Source organism: Acomys minous (assembly GCF_964271855.1).
Source record: "Acomys minous genome assembly, chromosome: 13".
Lineage (NCBI taxonomy): Eukaryota > Metazoa > Chordata > Mammalia > Rodentia > Muridae > Acomys > Acomys minous.
Window position 1 is genome coordinate 50,523,131 of NC_140495.1, and position 10,849 is coordinate 50,533,979.

General features: G+C 42.9%; 1 protein-coding gene across 2 annotated transcripts in view; it reads left to right on the forward strand.

The window, feature by feature from the left end:
- Nucleotides 1-10,343, forward strand: part of UXS1 (UDP-glucuronate decarboxylase 1) — a 79,764-nt gene extending 69,421 nt beyond the window's left edge. For both annotated transcript variants that reach the window (XM_084754270.1, XM_084754271.1), the window contains exons 12-15: nucleotides 2,008-2,068; nucleotides 3,284-3,341; nucleotides 4,781-4,884; nucleotides 8,674-10,343. In XM_084754270.1, coding sequence (XP_084610396.1) covers nucleotides 2,008-2,068; nucleotides 3,284-3,341; nucleotides 4,781-4,884; nucleotides 8,674-8,805 — 355 coding nt within the window. In that variant the 3' untranslated portion in view covers nucleotides 8,806-10,343. The remainder of the gene's footprint in view (nucleotides 1-2,007; nucleotides 2,069-3,283; nucleotides 3,342-4,780; nucleotides 4,885-8,673) is intronic.
- The last annotated feature ends 506 nt before the right edge of the window (nucleotides 10,344-10,849 follow it).

Below are 10,849 nucleotides of genomic sequence, written 5' to 3' on the forward strand. Positions count from 1 at the left end.
GATTACATTTGGTGAGGAGAAAAGGGGTAAATTATTAAAATAAATTAAATTTAATAAATTAAATTTTAGCAATGCCTGGGCTGTGTACTACCCCAGCTAGAACAAAACACACTCATGGCACCAGACCTCTCATGGCCACAGCTTACACATCTAGTTAGTATGATCTGTATGGTCACCTTCTAGACCACCTGATACTTTGGAAAGAGGATGTGAGTAGTTTCCCTGTTCGTAGGTATGCACCCCTTTACTATAGCCTCTGTCTGGACTGCTGCCACTGTAGTGGTGTCATCATTATATCATCACTGTAGTGAGATCACCAAGATGCGGGCACTTTGTGGGTCGTTTCCCGATGTACATTGTTTAATAATACAATCTCAGGAGAGAACTGAACAGAGTTTGGCTATTTTTAGAAGTATTTCCCCTACTTCTTTAAGAAACTGATTTAAAAAAATTTTTTTTTTACAGTGAAGGGTATAGTGTTTGAATCTGTAGTTACTGTCCTTGCTTAACTGTTGACAGAGCCACAGTTGCCTCAGCAGCACTGCAGGGACCCAAGGCCTACATGGTCATCTGCATTGACATCTGGCATGACTTGTCTGATACTTTCATAGCTGGGTTTTGTCTTCATTCACATAACAAAGGCATGGTATATATTTCTTAAAAGTCACTTTGTCAAAATGACACTTTTAAAGAACTTCAGGCTGAATGAGTATGACTTTTACAATTTTGACTTTAAAAGTTGCCAACTTGCTATGTACAAGGTGCATGGCACTCCCTCCCTCCTCTCCCAAAGAGAATGACTGTTTAAAATCGCTATCTTCCAACAACATATGACCCCACACTTTGAACAGTAACAGCCATTTCGGATGCTACTGAATGGCAGCTTTTAATGTCTCTTTAAATACACACTGATGGATGTCATAAGAGTGCATTGTGGATGGAGTGACTATTGCTGTGGTAATGAAGTGACTTTTTGCCAGTTTCTCTTAAAAATCATTCAAGGTCAATGGTGACTTGCACTTGCACGTGATCTGTGAGAACAGAACATTATGCATAGTCCTATAAAATTGCCATTGCTAAAAACAGAAAAGCAGAAATAAGCTCACTAAGTGACCCCCCCCCCAAAAAAAAACCATTTGTTTTTTCTTCTCCAATTAAAAGAAAAGCAAAATGATCCTTGAAGCTGGAGGAAAAGGGAGAGGCTTCCAAGTGGACTTCATTCAGAACTATAGCTGCTGACCATGGGTGTAGAACAAGCATTTAGATTTCAATGAGGTGTCATTTTTACGAAGTAACTTTTCTTTAACAGAGCTACACTTTAACGCTTCTGAAACTAAGAACCAAACCTTGGTAAGCGGAAGTTTGCTTACTTTTCTTCACCTCCATGGCTCAGCTGATCACAATCCATCCGAAACATCCAAATGCCCCTGACAATTTCATAGGATGAGTTAAGGGTGGGCTGGAGGCTGGGGGAGGGGCAACAGCTTTCATTGATTTCAGTGCTCAATTTGTTTGACCTTTGCTGTGATTTGCCAGTATGGAATTTGCATACTGAAGTCCATTCATTTTTGTGGAGCTTACTTTATAAACACAATTGCAACTTTTGTTTTGGTCAACTAATGTGGGTTCACATCAAACATGGGGTTTCATTAGAGACTCTGAAAATGCTGTCTTTGGGGATATATACCTACTTTAACTTACTTTTGGTCATTGATTGTTTTCAGAAATGCACAGAAAGGGTAGATTTATACCATTACCATCTCTTCAGTCTGTTCCCCACCCCACCACACCCACCAAAAGCAAATCCCAGTGTTACAGGACTCATTTCATCCATGAACATGCTGGTGTTACAAGTACCATCTTAATTTTCAGGGTTTTATTTCAACATTCAGTTTTCCATTTGGGTTTTGGTTTTTATCTGGGGAGGGTTGGTATGTGCCCTTAGCACTCCTGCACTCTGGTGGGCAGTGCCTGACTTAACTTTTCTTTCTTTTTTCTTTCCCCTAGTGATCTGGTGAATGGCCTAGTAGCACTCATGAACAGCAACGTCAGCAGCCCTGTTAACTTGGTGAGTACCACTTTGCGTCTCCTTTGCAAAACCTAGACGGTCTTTTGTAAAAGGGTCTCTTTGCTCACAATGAGCTTGTGTAGGACATCCATTTGCTAGGTACTCAGGTTAAATTCCTGAGTACTCTGCTGGAAGGGCTTTGTGTAAAGATCTCATATGTAAGGAGGGTGAGTCTTATGATAAAAGGCCCAGTTCATTTGTTTATGCCTACACGTTCTCTGTACATTGTGTTCCCTTATTCTTTTTAGGAAGCTTTTGTACAAGAACATTTAGGAAATGTATCTGTCTCGAAATGTGTCTTCCCTCAAATCAGAAGTGTCTGCCAGGAGCCTCCCAAAGCCCAAAGCTCCCATGTTTTCCTTCCATCACTCTGCTCTACCACCCAGGGCCTTTCTTGTACCTACAGTTAAGCCTGGGCCTTCCTGAAACATTGATCTCTGGATACAGGATAGCCTCTGCTATTCGGAGCTGGGGAAATTTAAAATGAACAGTTACCAGTCTTTCATGGTCTGCGCTGGGTAGTACACATGGAGTAAGAATAATAAGTCAGAGCAATGGTAGTGCACCTGCCTAGCATGGACAAGGCCCTGTGTTCCATCCTCATTGCAAAAATAAAGGCAGCAGCTCTTAGACAGTGTGATGGAAAAAAGGGAGAACAGTTTTCTTAACAACTCACCCACCCCACCCTGGTAAGCTGACTTCATCAAGCTCATGGAGACTGTCCCTGTGGCTTGCCCAGAACACTGATCTGGGGCAGCATCCATTGCTGCTGCAGCTTTCTCTGAAATAATTAGTCATACACTGTGGAAGGTGTTGGCACAGTTCTCTTAAATGAAATATGTTGTCCTAGGAGAGCCTTTATTATGAGACCAAATGTGCAGAGTAACAATAAAGTGACAAAAATGGTATATTAAAGTTACTTGCCCTGGAAGCCCACCTAGTATGTGGCTCTTTAAATGATCTTGTATTACCCGAAGACCGTTCTTTAGAACAGATAGATGAAGGTCTAAAGTAGGATATGTTTGTACCTGGTCAGGATGAAAATCTTTCCAGAGTGCGCCAGTGGGACAAGAAGGTGGAGCGAAATTACTTGGAAGCAAGCTAGTATGGGGGCTGATGTTCATGTAGCAAATTTCTTTGTCGTCGTGTGTGGCCCAGGTAGGAGAGTACTGCCATTGCTATGACTTTTATAAGAGAATTCATTTCCTCCTTTAGGGGAATCCAGAAGAACACACCATCCTGGAATTTGCTCAGTTAATTAAAAACCTTGTTGGTAAGTAGTCTAGACCACTCTGAATGAACTCATCTCCATTTACCCTGTCAGTTAGTAGCACCTTCCCTAGAAGCAGGTAATTAGTGCAAGCTGATTGGTTGGATCAGAGCAGTACTTTTTATGAGAAACATTTTCAGTTCTTCTGAGCTGGGGTTTAGAAAGAGATGGGTTTGACTCCCAGGTCTGGGTGGGATGTGGGGCAGAGCTTTGTCCTCCAGGTGTGACACAGTTGTGTTAAGACATTCTGCACTGGTGATCATTACTTGGTTTCTGAGCATTGTTTCCATCGGGACCAAATTTCAAGAGCATGGAGAGGGTGACATTAGGTCTGGCCAGGTTGGATTAGGCTGAGTGACATAGGAGCAGTGTTCCCATTAGGGAACAGGATGTCCCTGGGTCTGACCTGGCCCTTGGGTTACAATACCAAGGAAGTATCCCCTGACCTCATTCTTAGGCTTACTGGAGCTCTAGGAAGTCTGATATCCAGTCCAGAAATTTGAGTTCAGAACATGCCAATCTTGCCTGGACCATTTTATGATATATGTGCTGCAGGCTACTCTGATTTAACCCTGCTGTCCCTTTGGCTGAATGGGCTGTTTCTTGTTGGCATTCCTGGCTCAGGGCTGTGGTGAGTAGCTCTGTACAGCTGGAATCCTGTTCCATGAGACAGAAGTCTTTCTGCCTCATAGTGCAGTGCTCTATGGTTCCAGCAGTCCCATTCAGACTAGCTTTCTGGCTGTGCATTCCCACTGTTGAGGCAGGGTCTGTTCCACTCACCGTATGCCTCCAGAGGCTTTCGTATCCTGGTACCATGGATGTAAACTCTGGCCTCCAGGATCAGAGTGTACCAGTGATCCATGTGCATCTCAGAGTTTAGAAAACCCTGGCCTTCAAACTGAGGAGAACTTAGGATTTCTACCTTGCTGCTGTGTGACTTCCCCAGGTCACTGCAGTAGTTCTCTTTTGTAGTCACTAGGGTCTAGTCAGGTTTCTCTGTCCTCCACATGATTTATCCAGCAGCAGAGCTGACATCTCACATGTTGGTTCCAACCCACATTCATATATTTGTGTTTATGGGATTATGCTCCATAGGCACATCTGCATCTGTTACATAGAGGTGGAACTTTGTCTTTGACACAAGCCCTTTTGTTCTCCTAGTAGGCTCTTCTGGGACCAGAAGGATGCAGACACACTCCTAGGTTTGTGAGGACAGTCCTGTGTGTCTTTGTTAGAGCTAAAGGGTCCTTCAGTAGTTCCTACTCAATTAACAGAGTAGGACCTTTGTTAGAGCTTTAGGGTCATCTTTACATAGGCTGGACTGTCCTACATCAGTTAAAACTAGCAAGGCAGACTTTTCTCTTGCCAGAGAAAAACAGTGCCCCCAAGCAATACAGGATTCACTTAGCCTTCCCTTTTTTTCTTTTCTTTCAAAAACTTAGGTAGTGGAAGTGAAATTCAGTTTCTCTCTGAAGCCCAGGATGACCCACAGAAAAGAAAACCAGACATCAAAAAAGCAAAACTGATGCTGGCATGGGAACCTGTGGTAAGTACGAAGGACACCCACTGCCTCAGGAGAAACGTGCTTGCCTTCCTTGTCCTCCTTCTCCTAAGCTTTGGCCTTCATTAGGTTTTCAGAGAGGTAGGGAGGGCTTGAGCGTCCAAACAAGTACAAGGTTTTCTCAATAGGCCTTTCAATGGTATCTGATCCTCGGTTAGTGAAAATGGCTTGGGCTTCCAACGAGCTCTGTTTTCAGCATAGTGCATAAGCATTTTGTTTTTTCCATTCTGTTGCTGCGATAAAATACTCCAGCCAAAAGAACCTTGGGGAGAAAAGTTATTCGGCTTACACTTCAAGTCATAGTGTCACTGAGGGAAGTCAGGGAAGGGACCTAGAGGTAGGAATCTGGAAGTAGGCACTGTGGAGGAGTGCTGCTGACTTGCTCACTGGCTCATGCTCAGCTAGGTTTCCTATACACCTATGACAACCTTCCTAAAAAATGTCGACATCCTCACTAGAGCCTGTCCTACATCAGTTAAGACATCTAAGGCAGTATCTCACAGACATGTCTACAGATCAACCTAATAAAGACAGTTACTGTATTGAGACTCTTACAGGTAATTGCAGTCTGTCAAGTTGAAGGTCACTGTTAACTATGATGTATATCAATCTCTAGAGGCAGTGTTAATGTGTTTTGGTTGTTTTTTTCCATTGCTGCAGCAAAATGCCTTACATAAAATAAAGGAAAGCTTTATTTTAGTTCACAGTGTCATGGGATTTCAGTCCTTCATGGCAGGGAAGGCATGGCAGCCAGAGCTGCAGAGTCTGTGGTAGTTGCTTCTTACATTGCAGGGCCAGGAAGCAAAGAACCAGAGGCAGATACAACCTCCAAAGGCCTGCCATAGCACTCCTGCAGGTGAGGTCACACATCTGTAGGCTCCACTGCCCTGGAAATAGAATCCTGAACTGGTGACATTTCAAATTGAGATCATCAGATGATGAAAGCAGCATCATTGCAGGACCCTGGTATCCAGGGCTAGACTGGCTGGCGAGGTTCCATGTCCCCATGCTGATGGGGCTCCAGCTGGAAAGTGTGTAGGCTAACAGACATGGAGGAAGCTGATCTTCCACATCTTCCTGGGGCTTCTAGACTCTCAGGCTCTTCATAGTCTGGCCTAATAGATTAGCAGTTCTCAACCTGTGGGTGTGGATATCCTGCATAGCAGATATTTACATTGAAACAGTAGCAAAATTTCAGTTATGAAGTAACAATGAAATAATTTTATAGTTGTGGACTACCATAACATGAAGGTATTAAAGGGTCATAGCATTAGGTCACTATACTAGACACTGAAATCTACCCAACCTTTCTCCCACATTGCCAGGCTGTATTCATACTCTGAACACTCTGTACCTTCCCTTCCCTTCCCTTCCCTTCCCTTCCCTTCCCTTCCCTTCCCTTCCCTTCCCTTCCCTTCCATTTCCTCCCCTCCCCTCCCCTCCCCTCCCCTCCCCTCCCCTCCCCTCCCCTTCCCCTCTCCCTCTCCCTCTCCCCTCTCCCTCTCCCCTCTCCCTCTCCCTCTCCCTCTCCCTCTCCCTTCCTTTCCCTTCCCTTCCCCTCTCCCTCTCCCTCTCCCTCCCCTTCCCCCTCTCCCTCTCCCTCTCCCTCTTTCTCTCTCTTCTTCTCTCCCTCTCTCCTTCTCTCTGTCCCTCTCTCTCTCTCCCTTTCTCTCTCCCGCTCTCTTTCTCTCTTCCTCTCTCTCCCTTTTCTGTCTCTGTCTCTGTCTCTCCCCCTCTCCCTTTCTCTCTCTCCCCCTTCCTCCCTCTGCCCCCTCTCTTGCTCTCTCTCTCCCTCTCCCTCTCTCTCTCTCCCTTGTTAGTGGAGAGCTCCTCCCCTATCCTAGAACACCTATCTCCCAGGGCTGCATACATCCCCTCAAGTGTCAGCCCTTTACAGGCTTACCTCCTTGGAAAATTACCCTGGCCAGCCAGTTTGCAGAAGCAAGATACCTTATTTCATCTACTGTGGCTGGCTGTTCACTCTGCTGAGCCCCTCTGGAGAGAGATTTTTCCTGGACAGAACATGTGACCTCATCATGGCAGCTATGCCAACAGCTGTTACAGAAACAGAGATGTATAAGTAGAGAATAAATATAGGGCAGGTGGTGCTGCCTCACTAGAAGAGCATTAGAGGGCCAACCAGGAGACAGAATGTTGCCCAGAGCTCAGTTTACCTGTTAAAAATGTATAGCATAGTAAACGTGAGGAGGTAGAATCTAGAATGTCAGAATCTGAAGGGATATTTTGCCTGCAAGTAGGCCACCTGCAAGCAGTGCCCACAGAAGCCAAAAGAGGGCATCATATATCATGTGAACCTGGAGTTACACATAGTTGTGAGCCACTGTGTTGGTACTGGGAACTGAACTCAGGTTCTCTACAAGAACAACAAATGATTTTAACAGTTGAGCTGTCTCTGTTTTCTAGCCTCAGGTTCTCTATAGTTTTTTGAAGGAATTTGTTTGTCCTTTTGTCAGTAAAGCATATGTTTTAAACAACATATTTTGGGAAAATGGTCAATGCTTATCCATTAAATTTTACACACACATATACACGTGCACACTCACACCCAGGATATGTGTTTAGAACTTGTATTTTATCAGACGTCATCTGAAAGACATGGAGAAACAGAATATGAGGCAGTTGCTATTGAAGTCTTTGTCGTAGGCGTCTGGATTGATAGGAAATACATTAGAGTTTCATCCAGAAACACATAGATATCAAGCAGAGTTGTTGAGCATGCATGTGATTGTGGGCAGCTTGCTGACGTAGAGGAGGCATCTTAACCAGGTAAAGAGGTGTTTTTATGTGTGTTCCTATGATGTTTGATGATCCTAAGCACTTTCATATAGCTGTTGGCCATTTCTGTGCCTTTTCCTGAAAAAGTGCCTAATTAAACCTGTTTTTGTTTTTGTTTTTTTAATTTCTGAATTAAGGTCCTTATATATTCTTAATTTTAACTCCTTATCAGATACATAGTTGACATTTATTTTCTTCCATTCTTTATTTTATTGGGAGAAGCTTTTTAGTTTGATTAATTTGTATACATTACGTCTCTCCTCTGCTTAGGGTCTCATGTAGTGAGTATATAACAAAATGTTCATATTTAAAGCTTCTACTGTGGTGTGCTTTGACACCTGTAGAACTGCCACCATAATCAAGACAGACAGACAGACAGACAGACAGACAGACAGACAGACAGACACACACACACACACACACACACACACACACACACACACACACACTCCAGCAAATTTACTCTATTTCTTGGCAGTGACTCCCTCCACAGCTTTCTCTTTAGCCTTTGACTCAGCAGCTAATTGGCTTTGTTTTCTGCTTCCAGTTCCAGGTTAAGATCCCTTCAGTTGTTATGTTTCATGGGTCCTTCCCCACCTGTATTGTCATGAGGGAGGCCTGGTGAGGCTGGTGAGAATAGTCTCCTTAGAGCATCTTCTTTCCAGTGTGGAAGGATTTCCTCAAAACTGTGGGCCTACACATATTTCAGAAATGCTCTTTGCAGCTACCTAGAGTAGGCTTGCCTACAAGAGGAAACTCAGGAGCTCTAAGGGCTGGAGCTCACTGATAAAGTGTCACTTGCTGAGTACGAAAGCAGCACTAAAAGCATCTCTGAAGTGCCCTTGATGCGTTCCTAGCCATAGTTAGGCTTTGAGTGTCCCCATGAAGCAAACTCATCTCCAGGGCCCTCTGCTGTTTGCTTCAAGGAAGCCTTTCTGTTGCTGGTAGCTTGTTTCTTTTTCTTACTCTCTCCCACAGGTCCCATTGGAGGAAGGGTTGAACAAAGCCATCCACTACTTCCGGAAGGAACTAGAGTACCAGGCCAATAACCAGTATATCCCCAAACCTAAGCCTGCCAGAGTGAAGAAGGGCCGGACGCGCCACAGTTGAGTTAGCCTTAGGATCTGTTTTATACTTAACGAGATGGACTTTTGTGGGATTTTTTAAAAAAAGACTTAAAACAGGTGTCATGAAGAACAAACTGGAATTTTACTCTGAAGCTTGCTTTAAAGACATTGATGTGCCTAAAAGCTCCCTTGGAAATCTGCAGACTTTGCCTTGCACTTTTTAAATCTGTCTTTTTTATGTACAACAGCTTAGATGCATCTCTGATATTTTCAGGTTTTTTATCTTGCTGTTAGAGTGTATGCTGTAACTGTCACTGACAGTTTTATTTACTGGTTTCTTTGTGAAGCTGAAAAGAAGCATTAAATGGGGTGGGAATGCCAATTTTATTTATAAAAGTGGGTACTTATAAATGAGAAGTTATACTATGCATAAAGAATAAAAATCCAAGCGGTATTGTCAGGCAGGTGGTGCACTAATGTTTATTTGGGAACAGATGAAAGAACTCTGTTGTAAAGCTTTGTGTTTCTTTTTTAATTCAGAATTTTCTGAAGGCTTAGTTTTCAGTTGCAAACATGACTTTGAAACATCCCTGTTGGTTCTTGATCAAGGATATTTGAAATCACTACTGTGTTGTGCTGCATATTGGGGGTGGGGTTGGGGACAACGTTAACATATTCTTGGTTAACCATGGTTAAATATGCTATTTTAATAAAATATTGAAATTCGCTGGTCGTAGACTTTGAGCTACGAAGGTTGGTTTTCTGCTTTGCATCAGGTGTTGGGTTGCTGAGAATGATACTTGATCTTAGTTTGATAAAATTCTGAGAACATCCAGTTTTACATTATATACTTAACTAGGTGTGTGGCTGTTAGAATCATCTGTGTGCTACTTAAGGCTGAATCTGCATATGATACACGTATACGTGTCTTTATCTGAAATGATTGAAGCCAACTTTCAAGTTTCAGGATTTATTTTAACTTGGCATATTTTCCTAGGCTATATATACAGTTCAAGCACCCTGAATCCCAAACCTGTACTATCCTGGAGTCTGAAATCCAAGTGTCCTTTCAGCACTGGGAATTTGGGACTTGGAGACTCAGGCTCTATTAACTGTGGGGTGAAGTTCTCAGAGCTCAGCCTGGGTTGGGATGGGTTTTGTGTCCTTTAGTAGCACAAACCACGTGGAACAAAAACTTTTTTTTTTCTGGTGTAGAATTCAAGCAAGTTTTGTTGAGTGAAATGAAAAGCTTTAGTTTTCGTTTTCATTAAGAACACTCTCAATGTTTGTGCTGGCTTTTATTTTGCTCCTTAAAATTAATGGATGAAAATCATAATGCACAAAAGCAGCCTATCTCCAAGCATATTGACCCTGTATGGTAACAGCTGCAACCCAAACAGATGCCCAAGAGGTAAAGGTGTGGACCAGGTGGTAGAAATATCTGAAATATGAAGGAGTACCTGTGATATATGAGCTTTGCCTATCCTTCAAAACGGTATTGTTGTTGTTGTTGCTGTTGCTGTTGTTGTTGTTTTAAATAGAATATGTTTTTTGAATGAAAGGCTCTAGAATCTAGCCAAAGATGCTCTGACTCTGCCATGCTAAATTTACCAGAATCCAGAACTTTATAGAACTTTAATTCTATAAAGTTAAGTTGCGATGAAGTCTTCAGAGTGGGGCCTAATCCAGTTTGATTAGTGTCCTTACAAAAAGAAATGTAAACTCCACACATTTGAGAACACAGAAACACAGCCATTTGTCTGGATGGCAGTGTGTGTATCTGTGAAGATAGCCTGCTGACAATTTTTTTTAAGACATAATCTCACTCATACTCATGATCCTCTTTTAACAGCCTCTTAATTTGGAGGGTTATAGACATGTATTATCATGCCTGGTTACCACCTGTACCTTATCTTGAGCTCCCATCCTCTAGAATTGCAAGAAAATTCCTGTTATTAAAGCCACCTACTACCTCTACCCTATAGCCACCCTAATAAGGTAGCATTAGTGGTTGCACCTTGGGTTTCCTTTTCTGTTTAGGAATCCCAAATTTGGAACTGGAGAGGCCCAGAAGCCAGGATGGTAAA